At 39.7% G+C, this 24,803-nt stretch overlaps 1 protein-coding gene across 2 annotated transcripts in view; it reads left to right on the top strand.

Moving 5' to 3' along the window:
* The window catches only part of vgll4b (vestigial-like family member 4b), a 44,507-nt gene that overhangs the window by 6,633 nt on the left and 13,071 nt on the right, over window positions 1-24,803 (top strand). Inside the window, exon 1 of one of the 2 annotated variants that reach the window (XM_066697827.1) lies at window positions 15,270-15,668. The exons of the other annotated variant lie outside the window; for it this stretch is intronic. Within the exon in view, the coding sequence (XP_066553924.1) occupies window positions 15,587-15,668 (82 nt within the window). The 5' untranslated portion in view covers window positions 15,270-15,586. Of the gene's footprint in view, window positions 1-15,269; window positions 15,669-24,803 lie in introns of those variants that run through there. 2 annotated transcript variants of the gene reach the window in all.

Consider the following 24,803-nt stretch of genomic DNA (forward strand, 5'->3'; position numbering starts at 1 on the left):
CAGACAGGATTAGAGTAAATATACCGGCCTCAGTATTTAGGACAGAGGTGGAGGTGATTTATCAGTTTGTTTATTTAAATATTAAATCAAGTGAGACTTGGTCTAGTAAGTCAATCAGAAGAACATAAGAAAGTTGACAATCGAGAGGAGGCCATTTGCCCCATCATGCTCGTTTGGTGTCCAGAAGTGATCCAAGGATCCTATCCAGTCTGTTTTTGAATGTTCCCAAATTGTCTCTTCAGCCACATCGCTGGGGAGTTTGTTCAGATTGTGACGCCTCTCTGTGTGAAGAAGTGTCTCCTGTTTTCTGTCTTGAATGCCTTGAAGCCCAATTTCCATTTGTGTCCCCGGGTGTGTGTGTCCCTGCTGATCTGGAAAAGCTGCTCTGGTTTGATGTGGTTGATGCCTTTCAGGATTTTGAAGACTTGAATCAAGTCCCCACGCAGTCTCCTCTGTTCCAGGGTGAAAAGGTTCAGGTCCTCAGTCTCTCAGTAGGACTTTCCCTTCAGACCTGGAATAAGTCTGGTTGCTCTCCTCTGAACTGCCTCTACAGCAGCGATATCTTTCTTGAAGTGTGGAGCCCAGAACTGTCCACAGTATCCAGATGAGCTCTAACTAGTGCATTGTACAGTCTGAACATCACTGCCCTTGTTCTCAATTCTACACTTTTGACAATATACCCTAACATTGTGTTTGCCTTTTTTATTGCTTCCCCACATTGTTTGGATGGAGAAAGTGAGGATTGGACAAACGATTGGACATTAGCAAGAGTGTTTAAAGTAATACGGGACACTTGATTATTTTACATTTCCCAGCTTTGGTTAGGGTAGTCTGAGGGACCAGTATACAATTACAATGTGTACCTTGCTTTAGAAATGCCATCTGTTGTATAGATGATCACGATCTCGCACAATTTCAGTGCTTGCAGGTGTTTGTGCGTGACAGGAAATACCTGCAAACCTCTTTCCTTTGTGAGGAACTAAAATCCCTTTCTGCCAGTAATGGGAACGGATCCATCTGTAGAGTCGGGTTGTCCCGCTGCGGGCTGGCGTAGCAGCTGTCTGCCGTTGCCTGTAGTAACGAACACCACTATTGATCAGTGCCACCTTGCCATTTACTCTAATTGATTTCAAGTGCGGAGAATAGAGGTAGCCTCACTTCAGCAGCATTTAATTTGAACCATAACATCTATCATTAGCGCTTACCTAGAAGCATGAGGAGAAGTTAAAGGAAATGTACCTTTGATATGTATATTTTTCTTAGGTCCTTAAAGTATGGGGGTGACCGTCATGTTCTGTGTTATTAATATTTGTTTTATTGCTTGTAATTAAGGCATGCTGTGGATTGTGATTAAATTAATTGGTTTGGCTGGCTAAACTGGGCTATTCCTAATCTCTACTTTTAATTATCCAAATGAGTCCTCTAATTAATTACAATGTAATGTGTCAGTCTGTATGGGTAAGCTCTTCATAACAAGTAATTCCTGTAATGTATTTGTTTATTAACTATTCTGTAGTACTTGTGAACCGAAAGAGGCGCTCGTATAACCGTGACTTCCTCTTTCTTGTCCTCCTGTCTCTTAACACATTCAGCCTTTCAGGGTCACTTTGTTCTTTTAAAATGGAAGTGAATTCGACAAGAGTTGACTATCTTGCAATTTAAAGTTGGTTGGAAAAACCTTGAACCTTGAAATGTAGATTTTCAATCCTCACATTCATCTTCTGTGTAAATGTACAGTCATGTGATTTAATAGTACCTGGTACAAATAGTGCAGGCTTTTGCACTGTTCTGAAATTTGAGGCTACAAAAATAGTCCCAGAGCTGGTAGCAACAAAATACAATCCTATCCTTTCCCACACACATAGTGAAGCAAATGCACATTACAGTAAGGACGCGTTTAAAAAACGACTATATTTATGACGCACAGGCTTGTTATCGCCACAGAATTAGTTTGTGTGCTGGGAGCAAAATGGCTGGAGGACACACATAATACATAAGCTGAAAGTACTGAGTTGGCGACCTGCTTCTGTCTTCTTTTTGGCTTTGGTGTTTTAAAATACAGACATGAAAAGTATGAAGCAGGTGTCTGGTGGTGGCTGATAGGCTGACTTTTTGCGCAGTCCAGTTGTTTAATATGCTTTGCACGACGAGGTGAGCTCTGAGGATATCGCCTCCTCCTGACTTTGCAGCGCGTGCTTTCATGTTTGCACATCTCCACTGCGCTGCAGGCACTTGGCATGTAATTTCAGCTTGTTAAAACCAAGACTGTGGGCAGGTCTGGATTCCCGGTGCCTCCAGCCCTGCAATATATAGCTTGGTAAAACGCACCGAAAGGTTACTGCTGTGGATCTGAAGATAAGAGAGAGTCCTGATGTGGATAGGATGTACAGTATGCCAATGACATGGGTCTGTGTTGGTATAATGAAAGTGACAGTTGAACACACTATGCATACAGGAAGTGTGCTATTGCTTGAACTGGCATGTGTGGTGTTTTTTCTAATGGTGTAGATCGTGTAAGATTTTCATAGCAATGGGTTTGAGTGCATCTTCAAACACAGTAGAAAAAAAAGCTTTTGGAGCATTTTAAGTTATGGTTTGCATGTGTTTTGGGCTAAGACATACAGCACTTACAGATCTAGAAAATGATTCCTCATCAAATAGCTGAATTGCGAACTGTGGTAAACCGGTAAAAAAACAAACATGATAGATTTTCAGCAAATTACAGTCAGACTGTGCTGGTTAGACCAAAAGAGCTTTACAATATATACATTTTAACTGCATACTACATACTTTCATACGGCTCTGCATTACCTATTTTTACCCAAAACACTGTATTTAGTCTGTTGAATAAAGTGTATTTCAGTAATAGGATTTAAGTGGGTTTTTCTTCCTGGTTATTTTCTTATTTTATCATAATGAAGAAACCCGGAGAAGTGGTGGTGAACAACACAGCACATGAGTTGTTGCACAATCATTTGATTTTTGAACTGAGCTGGTCTTAAAATATGTTTATGTAAAGTGTTTTTAAGCTATGTATTTTTAATGTGGGCTAGTGTATCTATATTGAGGCAGAAATAAAAATCATGAGTTTGGCGGAGGATTTTGAAACGCTGACAGTGTCTCTAATGGAAATGATCCGCACCACTATTTTGTGTTGACTAAAAACCAAAATGTCTTCTGCTTCCACTGGCCACACATGCAAACAAACTTCCTGAAAACATTTCCACAACCAACAAAATACTTTTAACACCAACTCCTGTTTCTTGTGAATACAAAGGTCTTGAGAGGATGCAAATGAGATGTATTTGCATTAAAACGACCAGGAGTAAAAGGTGGTTGGAAAACAATCGGCTTGATTTGCGTCAGGAGGTTCATGTGTACCTTAGCAACATGGTGCTAAGCCTGGCTGGGAAGTCCAACCCAGTTCCCCTTACCACTCATCACTACAACCTCAGTCCATTTTAGGCTGTGTGATTATAGTTTTACACTGAACCCCAACTGGCTCCGTAACCTACCCAACAATGTCTGGCATGTAGAACATCAGGAAGAAAGATGTCAGAAGACCATTTTGCTTGGTTCTTGAGCCAGTAAATGCATAATTTAATTCTGGAAGCACCACTGAGAGGCATTGTGGACACTCGGTACTTGATAGTAAGGTGAGCTCCAGTAAAGGTAAGGCAAGTAGATTATCGGAGCTGTAAGAGAAGGCTAGATCACTTCCTGGCATCTCGGGACGTGTCTCTGCCACCATGCCGTGGTGTCTCTTTTCTTGTCAGTGATTAATAGTCAATCATTAATAATATCTTAAACTAAACCAACAACCCGGAAATCTGAACCCTTTTTGGATGTATTCACACACACGTCAACAAGGAAATTAAGTATTGCATTTGAAAGCATTTATTATCATCACTTGGAGATGGAAGGCTTCTCGTTTTGGCAAATAATCCTTCCCTGGGTGCTTGCAGCGGGATAACATGAAAAACTGCTTATCTGCTTTCTCCCCGGGCGATTATGACAAGCCCCAGCCACAGCTCAAACAATGGAGGTTGGCAACCGGTCAAAAACTCTGCCACCTTTCATGTACCACAATCATTATTATTATACTGCGGCATTTCTGCCTAAACATTGCTCTCCTTTCTTTCATCTAAGTAGGCCAGTGACGCGTAACTAAAAAGTACACCAAGGTTTTTAAGTTGCTGAAGTAAAGGTAATTATCGTTAATGGCTGTTTTCGCACATGATTTATCAAAAGAGATGACTTTGCTTAGGAAAAGTAGACTTGAGAGTACACTTTTTGGATTAAAATTATTATTTTTAATTCAAAATGTTTGATTATTTGTGTGTGTTTGTTTTCCTCCACAAGGCCCCTGCGCAGCTACTCGTTCTTGGGTTTCCGTGTGTATTTTTATGACTCTGTTGTTGATGTGCACAGAGACGCATGTTCTGGCAAACTGAGAGTCCTTGCCAAGAGGAGCCGTGTTTTTAATGACAGGACTAGTAAATCTTGTGTAGTAGCTGATTCCAAAGTTCATCTCAGTCTTGGCAGCTGATCGGGAGCATACACTGACATGTATCCTGGATGAGATGGGAGGGCTTGGCACTGGTAACACACTTCACTCCCCTGTGGGGCGAACATAAATCTTTAAGAAAAGAATGGTGTGTGTGTGGGGGTTGGGGTTACATCTTACTGTGTGTTTCGTTCTGAAGGTACCGGTATGTAATTGATGCTAAACTAGATTCTGGAGATCCTGTGCTGATATGAAATTTCAAGATTGCAGCTCAATACCAAGCAAATGTACAGATGCATTGAAAAGGATGGGTGTGGGAAACTGAGGGTGTTATTAAATATGGGAGGGAAGTTGATGTGAACAGAAACGTATGCTTTTCCTCAAGTTCATACAACATCGTGTGAATAATCCAGGGGAGTTTTTTTGTGGATAATACAGATTGAGGAGGAAGGCCTTTCTGATCTGATTTTCACAACACAGTGGCTCCTGTGTGTCCCGTCTGAGATGGTGGTTTGGTCACGTTCACAATGCAGTGTCCGATTGTGTTTTGCAGAACCACTGCAAAAATGACAGGTCGGTGAATAGAGCCGCCTTCTGTTTTCCCGCCTACCTGTGCCATCATCTCCTGACTCTCCTGTTTCCCAAAAGTCTTGCGTTACAAATGGCCCAACGGGTTTCTGTGACAATCGTCGCACAATTCTGTGGAGCTCAGACCAGTCAGGTGTTGTATTAGTATCTAATTGTTTATATATTCGCAGTTTTTTCCCCCCAAATATTGAGGTATCAGTCAATCAGCCTTTTCCATGTGCAAGTCAATCTCAAGCGCATACATGCTGTTTCTGCTCCCGTCCTTAGCCTTTGCTAAGGTTCGCTGGTTACTCCCTCAGCCACCTCAGATTATAGACCTTGTGTTTAGAAAGGGAGATTTAAACATTGTTGAACTCTTTGGTCTTTGTATAAAGCCCAGGTGCTTATGTTTGTTCTTCAATGTTGTCACATATTAGTTTAGTTTCCTTAGGCATCTTTCATAAGTTATTGATTGGTAAATGGTTTATGAGGCTAACCAAAATATAAAATATGAAACTTTGTGGAGCTTAACGTCTTTACATTAGCAGGAACAGAACACAATGTACTGGATTAAATAGCGTTAATTGGAAACATTGTGCCACTACATGTATAGATACTAACAGTTATTCAGTGTGCAGTGTTTGATCTCCTTACTGTAGTTTTGCTGTCAAATTGTTTTCACACATTTCTCAGACATTGGGAGCCTCTGTTGATTCCCGCTGTATTAAAAAAAGCAACCTTCCTCAAAATAAAATAAACATATCCAGATATATACAGCATATCCAGATGATGTTTTTGTTCACCTGGGTAAATCTGCGAGCCCCAAAATAAGGGTTAAACAATGCAAGGTTGCTCAGTGGAGCACATTGAGCACATACAGCGGCTCTCAAAAATATTCACCCCCCTTGGACTTTTCCACATTTCATTGTGTTACAACATGAAATCAGAATGGATTTAATCAGGAGTTTTTGCCACTGATCAACACAGAACATGTCCATAATGTCAAAGTGTAAAATATAATATGCAAATTGTTCTAAATTAATTGGTATACAAACCCCAAAATAATTGAATGCGCAAGTAATCACCACTTTTGCTCTGACACACCTGGTTGAGCTGTGGTGAAACCAATTGTCTTTAGAAGTCATATAATTAGCTGAATGGAGTCCACCTCTGTGCAATGAAGGTGTGTCCCATGATCTCAGGTTAAATACACCTGTCTCTGGGAGGTCCCGCAGTTGGTTAGTACAATTCCTAACAAAAACGACATCATGAAGACGAAGGAACATTCAACACAAATCAGGAATATGGTTCTTCAAGAGCACCATTCAGGGGTTGGATATAAGACCATTTCCAAGGCATTGAATATCCCCCGGAGCACAGTAAAGTCTATTATTAAGAAATGGAGAGAATATGGCACAACTGTGAATCTGCCTAGATCAGGCCGTCCTCAAGAACTGAGTATCCAGGAGAGAAGGTCACTAGTGAGGGAGGCTACCAAGAGGCCTATGGCAACTCTAAAGGAGATACAGTCTTCCATGGCTGAGCTCCCAGCTAAATCAGGTGAGGAGTCGGCAGTGAACGCCCAGGTGCCGGGGATAAAGGGCGTGTTTGAGCCCTGCATGTCATTAACCTGCGGAAGCTGAGCTCGACGGCTCCAGGTGTACAGAGCGCAGTACAGAGGCCGGCCGGGCCTGTGACCCACATCTGTGACTCTCAGCTGTTCTGCTAAAAATACCAGAAATACACAAACACTGCTTTTTTTCACTGGGGCTTCTCTCTGTCTCTGAACCCCTCCATCTATCGGGCTCTTCTTTTGCTTCTCATCTGTTTTGTTTTTTACTATTAAGAGAATCATTTGCTGGTGACAAATACATCAATCTAAACTTTCAGAAATGCTGAAATAGTTAGTGGTCCCTATTGACATATTTTGGACTGATGTCAGTTTTGCATCTTCATTTAGAAGTCAAATAGAGTAATCGGCACTTACTCAGGGAGACTAATATTTTATTACATTTCTGTATTTTATTTGTATTTATTTATTTTAAATGTTCCCCTATTAATTACTGTATCAGTGTGACTTTAACGAATGGTTTCATTGTTATTTTCTTTATTTACTTCAGTGTTTAACTAGCGGTAGAATTTTTTTCCTTGGTAATTGCAAGAGTTTCCAGCCTTGAATATGATCTCCTGGCAGGGTTTCTGCAATTTTGTCAGAGGGTACATAAACCCACAGAAACATTACGATATAAACCCATTTCATCACCTGAAATCATGGGACACACCTTCATTGAGGTGGATTCCATTCAGCTAATTACGTGACTTTTAAAGATAATTGGTTTCACCACAGCTCAATAAGCTGCGTCATAGCAAAGGGGGTGATTACTTACACATTCAGTTATTTTCAGTTTTGTATTTGTAATTAATTTAGAACAATGTGCAGGTTATATTTTTTACTTTGACATTATGGACATGTTCTGTGTTGATCAGTGGCAAAAACTCCTGATTCAATCCATTCTGATTTCATGTTGTAACACAATGAAATGTGGGAAAGTCCAAGGGGGGTGAATACTTTTGAGTGTTAGCTTGATTAATTTAACCCTTCATTTGGTGGTGGAAAGTCATTCATGGCTGCATAATACTGAATTATTCACCTCGCTGAACTGCACTATAATAATAACGCAGTAGGAGTTATGTGGAAAAGCAGTCGATATGTAAATGACCCACAAGTGCCCCGGTGTTTTTTTCCACACTTTCGTACAGGAAGCGCATCAGTGTGTGCTGTCGAAACTTGTTTCAGAGGAAGCTGAAACTCGAGCCTAGTCTTGTCTGCTTTTCCTTAAATAGTATAAAGCTGGAGCAAAAACAGAGTGCTTAGGGTGACATTTATTTATGACTGCGTCTGGGAAAGCCCAATATTTTGTTTCTGAAAAGTAGCTTCACTTAAATGTTGTGACTTGAGTGTCGCTCATAATTGTGGATAAGCAGTGAAATGTTATTACAGTGTTGATTACAGAGGTAGTTGGAAAATGTGTCGCTCATTTGTAAATTTGTAAGCATTTTGTTAACCTGTAGAAAGTTAATTGCTCAATGTTTTTATCAGATATGATCTACATTAGATGAGACTTTTCAGCAGCACTTATTTTCCCCTCTCGGATACTCCCAGCACTGAAACTGTGCTTATGTCTTGGAATGTAAAACCACGTAGGAAACTGGACATTTCAAAATTGTGTAATCGTTAATCACCTTAGTGTAGTGTTACTGAATTTAATTTATTTGAGTCCGTGTTGTGAACAAGTAGCCACTTCATCAACTTTGTTCCTTGTTGAGTGACTTATATTATTAGAAACACGGCAAAAGAAAATCCTATTAACATAAATCCAAATACTAATCCTTTCTAACGGCCTCTTGTATACTCTTAGCATGCAGAAGCAAGCCAACATTAGAGATCTATTCTTTAATACACTGCCTTTGTTTTATCAAAGAAAATGAAAAGCAGGTTATTCGCCATGGACAATATAGTCTCTTATTTCATTTTATCTGGTAGGAGGATCCTTCATTTTAATTCATTAGTTTTCTGAAGTGTATAGACTGAAGTGTCCAACTTTGTGTCGGAGGACATCCTGTTTACAAGTAAAGCATGCAGGATATGCAAAGCTGTGTAGAGCTACTGGATATGAAGCATTTGGTACTCCAAATTTGAAATACATTTATAATACACATCAATAAATATTTGATTGGCTATGCTGGACCATCCAATCCTCTGCACAGAAGGGTCACATGGTGTCCACAATTTGGCCAGTGAGAAATACCCAGTTATTTCCGCTATGAGAGTGGGCTGGTGACATCACTATATTCATTCATCAAACTATTCTCATTTCCGTCGGGTCTTCACATCCTTGTCATGCAGTTTTCAGTCCACATGGGCTAGACTAGTTTGTATCCATTATCTGTTTTGAATCGGGAATACCTTCTCTGGACGAGTCTTCCTAGACGTGAGTTCACAATGTCTACTATTGATGCACAGAAATGCTTATCCAAGTTAATTTGTCTTTCTTTTTATTTTTGTCCATTACCACCTGTTCTGTTTATGTATTTGGGCCTGTACACACATACACGAGTGGATATAACTAGACATATATTGTACCTTATTTAAAAACACACGCACAACCAAAAAAAAAGAAAGCCCAAAGTTCATTCTGAATCGCCGCATTGTATATTTATACGTTAACCCGGTCTATTCATCCGATGGAGTCTGGGCCAGTTGCACACTGTTGACAGAGCCGTTCCAATTATACAGTGTTTGTGGGTCGTTGTTGTCTCCTTAAACTACCCACAATTGTAGACAATGGATTAAGCAACTCACTGAATGGGGGTACTGTTCTGATTTGGCTTGGATATTCTGCAGAGTGTGTGAAATTTGAGACAATGGCTCTTTAAAACCAATGAGAACCATTTTCTTTATCATCGAACAGAGGTAGGAGGGGGGAAGGGGGAGACAAGGTCCTCGCTGTGAATAGACCCCCACTAATCCCTTTGCAAGTGAGAGTAAAGTTAGAGCTAGGTCTGTAATCTTGGTGATGAGAGAGGTCAATTGAAAAGCATGGAATTAGTTTAAATAATCCCCTTGGTGCACTATTTTGTTTCATCCGTGGGCTGCTTTTTGTGTAGAATGCATTAAGGTCTCTTAAAGGTTAGCAAAGGTTTCACAACTGGGGGAAGGGAGTTATGGGCTGAAAATGCAAGTAGTCCCAGGTCAATGGGCAGGTTACTTTAGTATGTGTCTGGCACTGTCAAAATCCCAACCCCACAAATAATACAAACCTAGCAGTTGCTATGTTACAGTAGAGATGAGGAATGATTAGCCTTTTAGTGCAAGATCTGAAAATGTTGCACTAATATGAACAACCCTTTTCTTGTACTAACTGTGCATTTCGATACATTATAGAAAAAACTTCAAGAATGCATAATTGTTCAGAGGTATTGAGAGGAAGTTGCTGAAGTAAACATTGAGGAGACTTTTACATATCAAATAAACCTACACAGATACACACCATGCTGTACATAAAAACTCCTAGCCAAGACTGTACTTTGTGTAGAACTTTATTTCCTTGTTTACCCCAAGCCTGATCTCATTGTGATGATGGGTGTGAGTGGGATTGTGATGGGACACAAAGGAAAAGCACATGCACCCTAGTGGCTGTGCTAAATGACATGCATATGTGTATTTATTTTATCCACTGTTATTAATGTAGCTTTGACTGTATATGACAGTCCAGATATACTTTGACTTCCATTAACCAAGGAGGTTTAAGGAGTTCCGAGATGCCTCACATGTGAATTCATGGGAAGACCATGGAATATGAATTCACAGGAGCTTTCTTCTTTTTCATATCTTCCCATTTCAGAAGTGTGCTTTCACAGCCTTATTCTGTGAGTAGAATCTAATGCTGTGACCGGGACTCTCTCTGGTTCCCTTTCATGTTACATTGCACTTCTTTTCATCAACAAATACCTCACAAACTGGATGCAAATCACACTCCGCTGCCATGCTTAAATCTGTATATTGTGTGTATGTACATACACCCACAAATTCATACATTTAACATGAAGATGGGGTGGAAATCAGAGAGAAACACTTGGATGCAAACGTTATCTTGCCACCACCCATTAGCTTTGCACCCTTAGAGTCACTGTAAATGTTTGCTGCGTCTGTCTGTGCCGCAGAAAGCAGAAGTCTGGTTCCCACACCATGACTCTACAGAAGCTTGCCATTCACGTCGGTGTCGCAGCCCCGGTGCCGCACAGGGAGTTGCATCAGCTCAGCCACGGCCAGGAGCAAAGCTCTCAGGATGAAGGTCTCGAAACCATAGAAACCACACAATGCAACTGGCTTGCGTTGAAGGTTGGCTGTTTTGTTTTTGAACATGTGTAATCATTTTTCGGCGTTAAAAAAACATAAAATAAATCAAGCAATTCTCCAAGTCGTCTTCACTTCGCTAATAAAATAAAAAGAGGTGAATGAAAACTAGAACACATTCATTAGTAATATGTTAAATGCCTTGAAAGCCTTTTATTTATTAAACTAGTGAACCCATGTGTCTTTCACAGTGATTGATCTAGCATGTCATGAGAAGCAGTGCCTTTTAAATGTACTGTGTAAGTTTAGAGGACATAACTAAATCTCCATTCAAAGTGCAGTAAAGGATGTAAAGGCAGGATCAGACATCTGTACAGTACATTTTGTGCTCTAATGTACAGTGAGCAGGTCTGTGTGTTCAAGTGTGTTGCATTCTTCTGAACAGGATGCTGTGACAATGCGTGCACTGGTGTTGATCTTAAAGATTAAAAGGGAACGCACTCTTCCATCAAATATGTGGAATATAAAGCAGGATAGCCCGTTTGAAAATAGACAATTTATTCAACAGCTGAACTGAAATCCGGGCCGATTTGCATGGGCTACATGCGTTTTCGTCGAATTGTATTAACATCCAGGAAATTGAAAGAGAAGCATGCCTTTGTGCGGCTGTGTCTACTTGCACAACATGAGTCAGGAAACAAAAGGTAAAGCAATACTTGAGCCTGGTGCATTAAGCTTTAAAGAGGTGGCACACCCTGTTTTGTTAACCCTGAAAGCGCCTGGCCAAAGGAAGTTGATGATATTGGGATTATAACTAACTCTGTACTCAACAGAAGTTTTTTTTTTTTTTTCTTTTTAATCGGGGAGTCTGACACAGGCAGGTGCAGATTCTGTTTTCTTAATTTAATATCTGATGTCAGATTTTAGTGGGCAATGTGTTTCCAAACACGGGCACAATCCAGACATAGAAGGTGACTGAGAAGTGAACATCCTGGATGATGAAAGAAAGAAAATGTATTTGCAAAAAGTTGCATTTGAAAAGTGGACTGAAAAAACACAACAAAGTTTTTATGAGTAAATTGGGCACATGAAATGAAGTGACTAAGTGAAGCGCTGGCTGACCGACAGCGGGGAGTTGGTGTGTAAGAGAATCTGGGTGTGGCATGTTGAGGCCATTGAATACAACATGAGCAGGGTGGTTTTTTTGTTTATATATAAAAAAACAAAAAATCGACTTCTGTGGTTAATCATTTGTGGGCATAAACTATCAATGCATTCCTCTGGGACCCGAAATTTTTGTACATATTAGGAAATACTGCCTTTTAAAAAGAGCAACTTCTTGTAGAACAAAAAAAATATATATTGTTAAGCATCAGAAGGATAAACAGACATGAATGCTTCATATTGTGTGGACGTGACCTGAAAAACCTGAATTTTAACTCTCTTGGCAAGCTTGAAATGTGGAGGATTTAATGACACTAATTTCAGTTTGAGCACTTAGTTTTCTTTATTAAGATAACTTATAATAAGTTTTATGAAGTCACATGCTTTGAAATAGTCAATCAAGTCCATTGTGATTTGATGCCTGTTGTCAAACAAGTGTGAGAGCCTTCCTTAGTTATACTATATATTATTTGGAAGATATATTTTTAGCAGTGACATGGATAATTTTAATATACTCGATGAACTTTGTTTCGGTTTTCTCTTGTTTTTGACCTGCCTGTCCAGTATCCACTCGCTGTTATTAACCATTGTGCTGCAGCAGGCCTGTTAATCAGTAGTTAACCACCGATCTCACTCCTTTCCCTGCATTTTTATTGTAAAGCTAATCCTAGAAGTATTGGTCTCGCTGTGGTGCTGGTTCTACTGGTCTTTCCAAGTGTTTGCTGCCCACAGGCGGTGTAGCATCGCGTTTCTCCCGCAGCACTCCTGTTCACGGAGTAGAAATTGGGAAAGAGAGGAAAGTGTTTCAGCCCCTTTGTGTGATCCGGGATAGTGTACACCTTTACTCATCCCCCGAGGGGACACCGATGTTGTGAATACTGCTTGACGATTTTCCTCGTCACTCCGATGACCTGAGTAACGCATTCGCAGATTGAGCCCAGAGGAATGACCGGGTGCTGTAATCGTGGCGTATTGAAGCACTGCCACCTGGGTGTCTGCCCACCTGCAGGATTATGTTGTGATCACTGAAAATGTCACTTGTGGAAACCTGGTGTCAATGTCAAACAGTTGTCACCCTCAGTTTTCTTTTTTCAAAACGGTGAAAATAGCAGCTAACGACCTGTTTCTTGAAATGTTTAAATCGTCTTTGTGCATTGTCTTCTGCTCTAAATATAAAGGTGCCGAGTGTACCAATAGACAAGAACACACACGTTCACCACTTTTGAAAGAGCACTATTCAGAAAGGTTGGGCAGGTAATGCACTATGGAGAACACAGGTTTTTATTTCTTCCCCAAACCACAACAGATGGAAACCTTTTATACTTTCCTAGACAGCCCTGAATCAGAGTCTGCAGTGTGAATATACACCGTGGTTGTCTGCAGGAATATAGTTGTGCTGTAGTTGTGCTGCTACATGTGAAAAAAAAGATGTACAATTTTAAAACAAGTTCATCTGATAGGAGTTTGTACAGACTTTTTTTCAATTTGCAAAGCTTGTGTAATGTAAGGGTTATAACTCTCCAAAATATTGGTAGAACAATTTGCAAAACTGTTCAGAACCTGTCTTTGAGCTGGTGAAATGCATTGTTTGGCTTTTCTCATGTTTTGACATTATTGACCCAGTTCAAACTTACAAGCCAATCAATGTTAAGGATCAGGTATAGCTACAATCTGCAATTAAATGTTATATGTCTAACAATATTTCAGGAAATGTTGCCCAGGTTTTAGTAACAGAGTGGATGCTATTTACCATTAGCACCACTAGGTGTCAGCATAGTATTGCTGGGAATTATACAGGCTATGTTTTTGACCAGCTTTGCAAACATTTCTATTTAATTTATATTCTTAAATATCCAGCTGGTCACTTGGAACTGTCAAGAACAATAAACAGTTTTTTTTTTTCTTTCTAATTCATAAATTACTGAAAATCTTGGTAATATATATTCTTAAGATCAGGTCTTGCGGACATATTAATTGTATTCTTAAATGAAAACCAATATTTATGTGCATAGTTTAATGGCTAAATGTAAATACAACAGCAAGGGAGTGTTACAGGCTAATCTTTTCTACTCTGTGTCTTTCTTATCACGTGATTACGCCTTACATTTCTGTTTCTAAAGTCAAGCAGGATAATCTGAAAGGCTTTGGGAATAAGTTTTACATAACCAGTTATTTACTCATCTGATAAATCAGTCAATCGATCTTAGCGAGTGATTGTCATAGGTGGCTCTGCTGCTGTCCACCATAGAATTCAGAGAGATTTTATTTCCTTTTATGAGAAATGTACAGACATTTGCATGTAGATTTTTCACCAAGTTGTTTCAGACTCCATTTGCATTCAATTTATATGCATTTTTATGACATACTCTTGATGTCGAAAATGCATTCATAGTTCAATGGAAGAAAAGTGTCTACCTCAGGAAGAGGCGTGTAGTCAAAACACTCTTCATTCGTAACTCAACACAAGCAAACATAACCGTTAACCTTAGTCAACACTTCACTGCCAATTGTGAGGCATTTTATTTTTAGTTGTAGAAGTAAATATTATTTTTCTTAGTAAATGTAAGGTTTGTTTACAAAATATGTTTTTATTTTTCCCGGAATAAGGGATCCCTTTTGAAAGGGAACGTAGGTGTTCTCTTCAAATATCAGTCTTTATTAATATTTGTTTATTGTTGTTGATCGGCACTATTTTACTGCATTTCCTTTTTCATGTTTTGTAGAAAGTAACTTCCAGAGAAGCTACAGTAATGACAGCTCCACTGTGACACTCTCCTGGCAGTAGAAATGGCACATAAATATTTATATGTAAAAGAGGAGTCATGAATATAGTCAATACCATAACACTTGACTCTGTTTACATCTAATTCACGCGAATCCTAATGTTGAGCTAAAGCACCGAGGTCAGCTAGGGCAATGCATTTAGCCAATCAGTCTTTCATTTAAGTCTATATATACTTCAGCATTAGTAGGCAGCAGCCCATGCACTGCTCCAGATATCATGTGGGACAGCGAGGTGACACGGCAGCCTTGAAAAGAGCCCTTTGTGTGAGATGTTTCGTGCCCCTCTGGGCCTCGGTGCGTTTGGAGGCTGATCTTGTGCAGAAACAATCCCTGACATTTGAGGCGCTCCAGGGATGTGACGCGCAGGCGCAGTGGCCGCAGCCCCAGCGGAGGAAACTGCTCACATACGAGCCATACCGAGCATAGCCTGCATGGCAGTGCAGTTAACTTGCAGCGGGCTGTGAGGACGACTGGCGCGTCTCTTTTGTCCCAGCAGCACACTTTCACAGCCTTTGAGAAGTAAAGCAGTCACCCCAAGTTTCCAAAAACCTCAAGGGCGGTCGTCGAGAGAAGCCCAGTCTCGGCGCGGCGTCGGCCTGGAGCTGCGGGCTTGTGCTGCGGTGCTCGGCTGCGAGGAAAGTTGAAGGCTGGGCCTTTAGCTCGGGAAGTGCAACGCGAAAAAGCTGGTCTTTTTGCCCTCCCGATCAATGCTTCTTACGAAAATGGACCTGTTGAACTACCAGTATCTGGACAAGATGAACAACAACATCGGGATCCTGTGCTACGACGGTAAACCGCTTTATTGCACTTTTTGTTTTGGTCCCGCACTAATCCGAATTTATTAGCATTCGGATGTAGTCGGTTTCCTGAAAATACTGAGCTCTTCATAATCACAGCTGGGTGTTTTGTATTTGCATTGTTATTCTTAGTAAAAAAACATCGGCGCTTGAACGGAATTGGGCGACTGTCTCTTTAAGCACTTTGATAGAAGGTCGGTCGAAACAATGTAGCGTTTCTGGACTGCAATGTTACTTCTCGACGCTTTGCCATTGTGTCGTGTGAATCCAGTGTGTTGGGGAAAACAGAGTGAACTTGTATGAGGTTAAATGTAACAACTGTTGTTAAGTGTCTGAAAAACGAATGGGAAGAGTTTTCATATTTTGGGATCAGCAGGCTCTACATTAACAAAAGGATCCCACCGTCTGCTGCTTCAGACTCCTGCGATGGCAGTGTTTGGGGAGGGGGTGCTGAAGTATAGACTATCTTTGTTTGACTGATCATTTCCTGGGCTGGACTGGAGAGGGGGGGTGTTGTCTTACTCCACAGTGTGCAGTAATGGGACACACCGACCCCTCCCTTCCGAAGGAAAGCAAGCGAACTTCATCAATGAAGAGAGGAAAGGAAGGAAAAAAAAAAGCTCCAGTTCATTGTACTGCTCGTTAAGGAGTATGTTAATTCCTGAAATCGGCCTCCTGAGGGGTCAAATGAAAAGTTTGTACTCTGACCAAGTTATTTCTACGTGCAGATGTAATACAATGCAATGGCTTGACTGTACAAGATGGGGGGGGGGGGGGGGGGGGGGTGCTTAACTTCATTAAATTTGGCAGAGTGAGTGTTTTTCAGTGAAACCACACAGACAGTTGTTGGAATTTTTTTCCGGGGCAGGCCAGACTTTTCCAGAGTTTGGAAGTACTTGAGAGAGTGTTAGCTCACTGTCTTTTTAAGAGCAAGAGTTATCCTTGTTAAAAAGGAAATTAAAAAAAAAAAGCACACATGGTTTTTATACTCTGTCAACCTTTTCAGTTGTTAAAGGTAAGATATCAGATGAGCTTAGTAACAGGGGTCTATTGGTCCCATGGTTAAGATTTTCCAGAATATTCCCAGATACATGTCCAGTTATGTTGATTTGTGTCCAACTTGTGTGGCTCTGGATTATATCTGTACATTTGTGAATTACATTGCTTTGCTTTTTAATGGGTCTGGTGGCTTTTGACAGTTGTGCATTCACTCTGCTGATCAAAGTAAATGTTTGCAGAAATGGCTAAGGAAGTTTATTAAGGAACATGTTGGTTTCCTTTGATTGTACAGTAAAAAAACAACAACAAAAAAAACTGAATGTGTGCCAGCAATGTGGTATTCATTTGATTTTAAAAGCAGTGGAAGAAAATGCCCTAGCCTATGTTTATCCCTTTCCCTCTGGATTTAAATGTCTTTGTGTATGAAAATAGAGTCCTACTTGTTATGTATTCTAGGATCAAAACATCCTTTTCCCACCAGTGATTTCCAACATGTTGGTTTCCATAACCCCCTGTTCAAAATACCTGTTCTGTTTGTGCTCAACCACAGCCGGCCCACTTCACAGTTGAGATTGATCTTGATTTATCACATTTCCATAAGTTTACTTTAAAATCCATTAGAAAAACTGTTGCCATCCTGTATCTTTTGTTCTCAGCCTTCCTTTAAATGTTTGTTTAGCATATATTAAACAATAGTAATCCAACAAAGGCTAAGTTATGATGGCGGTGTGACGTGCAGTTGCCTCAGTTTTCTCTTGTGTGACTGAAGGACTGCAATAGTGGGAACTGGGGTTGGTTGTATTATTGAAAGCAGCTCAGCTGTTATCTTCCAAATACCTCAAGAGTGGAGTATGTTAGAGAGAGTCCAGGTCTGGCCATGACGGCCTGAGCAGACTGCAACTGAACCACTCTGTACCAGCCTCCTGTTCATGGCAATCACTTGTCAAATTACAGCAATGTGATAGGGGGTGCATTCTGAGCGGAAACATCTGTGCCTCATTCTGGTGTGAAAAACACAAACCAGACGGACTCCTCTTAATGGTTTTAAGCTCGCAATCTGAAAGGTGAGCGAATTGCAAAGCGCTGTAGTAGTATTAGATTTTTGCTGCTTCCACCTTTGACAATAGATTACATTTTGAAATGGGAAAGCTGCACGTGAACAAATTAAGTTAACCAGAGTATAGATCACACACAGATTTAGTCCATTAGTATGTATGTATGTGTCACTTTCTGGGTCTCTTTCCTCTGTTAAGCATGGGAGCCAATGCAACCAAAAGTATTCGCAGTGAACTGCAAAATCAGAACTATAAAATGTAATTGCATTACAGGCCTCTGCTCTTAGTATTGATAACGGGTCACTTTGTGCAGTGCTACACTCTGGGTTCAATGTGCAGGTTATTAGATAATCTTAGTTTGAGGAAACGGCCCTTCCTAAATTAATTTGATGAGGCATATTTGTTTCCAGGGCTGGGTTTGTAATCTCTTTCCATTTACAATAATATTACTGGCTATATCCAAACCAGTGCAAACTTGTACTCCCTCGCGAGATCTCTCCTCTTCCAAAATTCCTCATTAAGCATGCTCAGTTTAAAATGTCTTAAAGCTGGGGGTGGTGCTTCTGCTGCAATCAGTCGAAGTGAAGCACGTATCCCTAGTACACTGTGAACAGGGACAGAATGTAAATATCACTTTGCTACACTGGCTTGACATTGATGATCGAAAGATTAATCTGGTTTTGAGGCTGCATTGGACAAAAAACTAATATGCTCTATTTCACAAAGTTGCTTGGATTATAGGTATTCTGAATTTAGAACTTGTCTTAATTATATAATTCTGCACATTATGTAACAAACCCCCTATAAACCTGTAACTGTGCTTCTTTAATCACCACTTTTCTCTGTAAGCTTGATACAGATAGGCTACTTAATTTTTATGCTTTAATGAGAAATTAGGATGGAAACCAATACTCCAGTCTGAGATGTAATGTTAGATATGCCAAAGAATGTTGATGATAAAATAGGTTGTATTAGACAGATTAGTAAGAATATGCAGTAGAGTTCTGTCGGGCAGAAAAAACTTGTGCAGTGAGTGTTTCAATACTGGAAACCCTTCCGAACCTGTTTTTGAATCTCTAGATTTCTTATCATGATGGATATTGAAAATGTAAGAAAATACTGTTTATTATCAGGAAGTTAAATGGTTGCTTGCTGTACCAAGATTCACTGTAAACTTCAGGCAGATGTGAGTAATAAAATGGCTTCCATTTTATTACCTTCATTTAAAAGTGCTCTGCCAGACCGGGAGTTTTGCAGTACAACAGGCTCTGTTCTGTAAATATTTGCTCATTTTTGGGGGGTTTGGTGGCACTGGGAAGGGGGTCAGTTGTGCTGCATACTTCTTGTTGATAAAAATATACCTTTTTATAAATAGCTACAATCTTTGGTGAGGTCTTGGGTTGGGTTCTGTTCAGCACTGCTTTGACGTAAAATTCTATAGGCTTTGCAGTAATTACAGCCATTTACTAAATTGCTTTTCATTTTAGACAGTTTTTTCAGTTTTATTATGCAGCTGACTCGGCGCGATGTCTTTCTCTAACCATTTTTACAATCTTGAAGGGTATTTATTTACTGTACTCTAGAAGAGAGGGCAAAATCTTGGTTTCTTCCCTAACACTTACTACAAACAGTGGCTTAATAGAAATGTGTACTGACTTGAGAAAATGTGTCAAAGTCTTGGCAGTGGCACAGTTTTCCTTCCAGCTAAAACAAGAAAATACTTCAACCTTTACGAGCACTCCCAGGAGAATGTTCATCAGTTCCATGATAATCAAGATGGAAATCTAGGCTGCTTCAGTATCTTGAATCAAGTATCCATTATAGTAGAATGTGTTTGTTTACACATTTATTTATATATTTATCCATGTATTTTTATTTATTTAAACATATGTTCTTTGTACTCTACCAGAAACCTCATGGTATGTCCAAAACGTTTTCATTTTTTCAGCCAAGTTGTTTTGCATTTAAAGCAGTTGCTAACTACATTCCTATGGAGGCTTTTTGGAAGCTGTATACAGACAGCACTTTGTGTTTGTCTGGCATGGACTTGATGATGCAGTTTTAACATATGCAGGGAGACGGCACTGCCAAGTAATGAGAGCATTTAGTTCCCACTCCAGCAAGACATTGGTTTATACATACAGAAGTCATTGTATTATGTGCTTGATGGAGAACTTGAAGAGTACATAAATAAGGTAACCTGCATGTACTTTGTGAAAGAAATGCAGTTTTTCTCAGAGTTGCTGACTGATCATTCTTGGTTTGTATTTTTCCACATTTATTTGCATACATGACTGAATATTCGTACCCAGTCTACCGTTTTTACTATTTCTAGGCTTAGTTTTTTCCTCTAAGCATCAAGTGGGTGTTTTATTAACGGTCTACAAAATAAACCAGAAGTTAATTAAATGTAACTTTTTTCTGTATTTAAAAAAGACTTAAAACCAATGATTTTGAACAGATGTCACCATTTCAGTATTGGAATTAACACATGTATCATGTTTGGACTCTTTCCCTTTATAAAAATGCTACAGGTGGAAACTATACAGCTCTGGAAAAAATTGAGACCACTTAACATTGATTTCTGAACTTGGAGTGGTCTCTTAATTTTTTCCAGAGCTGTATACTATTTAGGTTTAATGTGCTGTAAGTTTAAGCTTTTAAATGAGTAAATTAGAAAATTAAGCAATGTTCATTTTTTTTTTTTTTTTTTAATGTATTTTTTCATATAGATACAAACCATGTTGCCAAAAGGTTTGAAAGCAGTCACTTCTGCTTTCCAGAGTTATCCCCCCCAGTACTATTATGGGTCATAACTAAGGCCTCATGGACCTGGCACTAATCATGCGGGCAGCCTTTTCATGAGTGTGCTGTTCGCAGGAATGTTGTTTTCGCCCTCCCTTTTCTTCCCACTATTAAATCACATGACTCGGTGACAGCAGATAGAAATATACAATCGGCACAACTACTATAATACAGCATGCTGCTTCTATTTTTAATTGAGCTCAATACACAGTAGACCTGCTGTTTTAGATCTATTTTAATCTGTATGCTTTTAATGGATTGAGTATTGCTGCACATTGCCAATTATAATTTAGTTTGTCAGGAGTTTATTTTTTATTTTTGTAATGTTTTGTTTAGAAGTAGTACTGTAATCGACTTCTTTTCCCACGCAGGGGTACGTCAATACAATGGATTAGTTTTATTAGCCATAAGGACGATGTTGATGGTTGTAGTGGTTTAGCTGTGCTGCAGAAAAGTAATAATGATAGAATGTAGCTACTGTATGATTCAGAACAAGTGGATTTGTATGGCGATGGTTGTAAATGGACTAATTTCTTCAAACTAAACCTCTTTAAATAAACGGATCACCAAATTTATATTTTTTATTCATTCATTAATTCATTCATTTGGCTGTATCCAAGGCAATGTTACAGACTTGATGTCTAGCTGCTATTAATACAGCCCTTGTATCATTATAATTATTTTTGGCCCGCATACCATACGGTATTTGAAACTGAAACTTGTTTTAATTCAGCTTGCATCAGTCTCTGCTGGTGCCAAGCCATGTTGGTGTTTGCAGGGTGGGGTAATGAGATTTAAATTGCTTATGTTTTATAAATGTATGCACTTCTAGTTCTAGGAAGTTTAACATAATCCTGCTGATGGATAGAAAGATATTGACGATGTTACAGCTCATGAAGATACCATTGACCATGAATACCAGTCAACCTAAGAGTCCTGATGTTGTTAAATGCCAAATCAGGATTGTTTTATTATAAATTAGTACTCTACATTCCCACTTCTCCAGCTGTAGTCCCCATTATCTACACATCTGACAAGACTGCTTCCCCCATCATGATCTGTAGGGAGAATTAATCTCTCACTTGGTGAATCTAATTGGGGAGGTCTCTGAAGTGCTGTATGAGCCTCTGCTAGGCTCAGAAGAGGCCTGCAGAAAGTGAGAGAAAGGGGGGAAAAACTTTGCTATGTTATTGTGACATTGCAGAAGCCAATTGTTCAGTTTGTTTCAGTTTGGAAGGCAAGTGCATACATTTAATTTGTTTTTGACTTTTATATACGTGACATTTTTCATTTTGACTTACTAGGCTGATATCAGTTTAGTGTGATGACAGTGTAATTGCAGTCAAGTTGGGATTTAAAGCTGCATTAATAATGTACATAGTGTAACAAACTTGCTGTAGTACTTTAGTTTTCTGAAAAGGCAATTTTCTTATTCTTTGAAACTATTGATAAAAAAAAAAAAAAAAAATGGTGTGCAACAAACCAGTGTTTTAAATCAGTTGGTATGCTAAGCTTTCCTCCTTCTTGCATGTTATATCAATTGCTGGTAGTCATTCACTCTCAGAAACCCTCCCCAGGAAAGAGAGCAGGCTGACTTTCAAAGCGAACTTGTTTAGGATTTGCACAGGGCCTGGGGTCGTGCCGCGGTGCACTGGTTGGGCAGTTTTCAATTCTACAGTGTGCCCCGGGGCCACCCCCCGCCTCGTGTGACATCTGGTGTGCGTCGCCACTGCTCGCTCTCCACCCGGCTGTGATGGCATGCCTGTAAGCAGTTGCGTTCTGTGGACGGCTTAAATGGAATCGCAGCGAGCCAGCACAGAGAGCGCTGACACTGACACTTTTCCTGCTGAACACATGCAAAAAGTTGCCTGCAGGGAAAAGGTGAAAACCTCAAAGCACTATTGCATTCTTTTTCCCCCCCAATCCCCTTCAGACTTGCTTATGATTTTATTTGTAGGGACAAAATACTCTTTATATAAATGGAAGGGAGTGGGGACTGATTTGGAACATTTCTGAGTCTATTGGTGTGCAAACGGTCTATTTATTTCTCCAGTGTTATGCCAAATGTAACGATTTCAAAGATTTACAATGAGACGAGACAATCTCCATAGTGGTCAGCTTAGATTAGGAAACATTTGTTTCACTCAATTTATAGTTACTTTCCAAGCATTTAAAAATAGTTTGTGTTTGTGTGTGTTATATTTACAGATGCAGCCTGCACATAAATTTAAAACGGGCCTGTTTAGTACCTTTTTGTGTTTTTAAAGCTGTGAAGGAACAGATCAAATGACTTCAAACCTCTGCAATATGATCTCACCTAGGGTTCACTTTTTGAAGTAGCAAGAAAGGCTTGCCTTTGATCATTTTCACTTAATGACTGCCTTTGATTAGATCAAACATTTAATGCATCTTTCTTGACACAGATAGTAATCTTTATGGCTCAGGGTGTTTTTTTTTTTTTTTTTTTCTTCTTTCCCCCAAACAAAGGTTACTGTACTATAATGCCTTGGCAGAGCACAAACCCCCAGTCTCTGGCAGCTTTCCTCCCCCCATTCATAAAGCTTTATGAAGTGTATCTTGAACCTAATTATATGCCTGTAATCCAAAACGTGCAGAGATTATTGCAGTGCATCCTTGATTGTATGCATTTCGTGGCGGGGTGTAAAGTAGCCTGGGAGGGAGAAGGACAAATTTGTTTGGTTTCTAGATTATCGGATGCATTTAAATAGTTTTGCTTTATAGAGAGATGATGGTCGTTGATGGTCATGTGTTAATTGTACACTTTTCTTCTGTACAATTTGTCACAATGATTTGTGCTGAATCACAGTTGCAAGCCCCAGATCCAGTTAATCAACATTTCTCAAGCCTGTGATGTTGGGGACAGGGTTTCACTCAGGTTAAGGGGTAGTTTGTATTCCCAGACCCCGTGTTAGGAGATTGTGTTCAGGTTGGCAATGATGCTCTTCTAAAGTGTTTTTGTACTTTTAGTAAATGCTGTCTTATGGTAGAGGCATCTCGCAGAGTAATGTTGAATTCGATTTTATGCAAAACGATTTTTCTGAAGAGTGAATGCTGTGATTGTCTTCTGGCACCTCAGTGAAGGAGGGAGTTTTGCTGATCAATGTAAGCATGCACTCTACAAGGTGTTAACATGGATAATATTAAAAAGCAGAAGAAAAACCTTCCCCAAATAGTTTTCACATATCTTTGTACCATCTGAAGAATTCACATTTCTCCCTTTACATCTGATCTCTTTATCCAATCTCTCGTCGGGTTGGTGGTTCTGTTTTTCTCAAGCCGCTCATCAGTAGAGTAATTTACTGCAGCAGTTGGGACATGAAGTATTTGCAGAAGTGTAGCTGTATTATCAGTGCTTTTTCTTGCCAAAGCGATGATGTCATCCCTGTTACCATGGAGAGTGGTCAGACGAGAAGAGACAAGCCAGTCAGTAAAATGGGCCGTTTGTTTAGGAGACCGAGCGTGCGGTTCTCCCTCGCGTTGAGAATGAAAGGGGGGGGCACAGCTAACTGTTTTTTTTATTTTATTTAATTTTTTTATTTTTGTATACTTTAATTGTACCATTTCAATTTCAACTGGATTTTAGTTCAGTCCAAAAACGTGTGTGTGTCAGCAGTTGGGGGAGGGGGGGGTATTACCAGCCTCTTCGGTAAGACTTTGATTTGCTTGAGAGGCTTAAAGATGGCATTTTTGTTAATTCTGCCTCCTTGAACTGAAGCTTCTTACGAGTGAATCTAGATCATGTCACTTTTCTAAATGTGAGGAATTATAATTACTGTCCAGCAATGAGTACAGCGGGGTAAATGTAGGACTAAGTTTTTTTTTTTTTTTTTTTGCGCGACTACAGTCATTAGATATACAGTGTAAATAAAACTCCATATTTACTACTACAGTTTATCAGCTGAATTCGGCTTCTGTGAATTTTGTGAAACCTTTCTCAAGTGGAAAGTTCCCAGTAATGCTTGCTGCCAGTTGTAATTTTCCTGTAGCCCTCCTGCTCGTGTGTACAGTACTGTAGATGGCTGTACCTCAGACCAGCTGCATCCAAGTTTTCTGGTAAACATTTCATAAACTTTTTTTAGGGCTTTGCCTGCCAGCTGAATCTCTGTATTTATACAAGTTCCCAACCAGTAATTATCCTGTACTTATACTGTATATTCCAAATGGTGTATTTACAGAAGGGACTTGGGTTGAGAAAGTCACATGGTAGTATACATTAACTAATGAAGATTTGTTTCTTCTAAATTTAT

This window comes from Amia ocellicauda, chromosome 3, assembly GCF_036373705.1.
Source record: "Amia ocellicauda isolate fAmiCal2 chromosome 3, fAmiCal2.hap1, whole genome shotgun sequence".
NCBI lineage: Eukaryota > Metazoa > Chordata > Actinopteri > Amiiformes > Amiidae > Amia > Amia ocellicauda.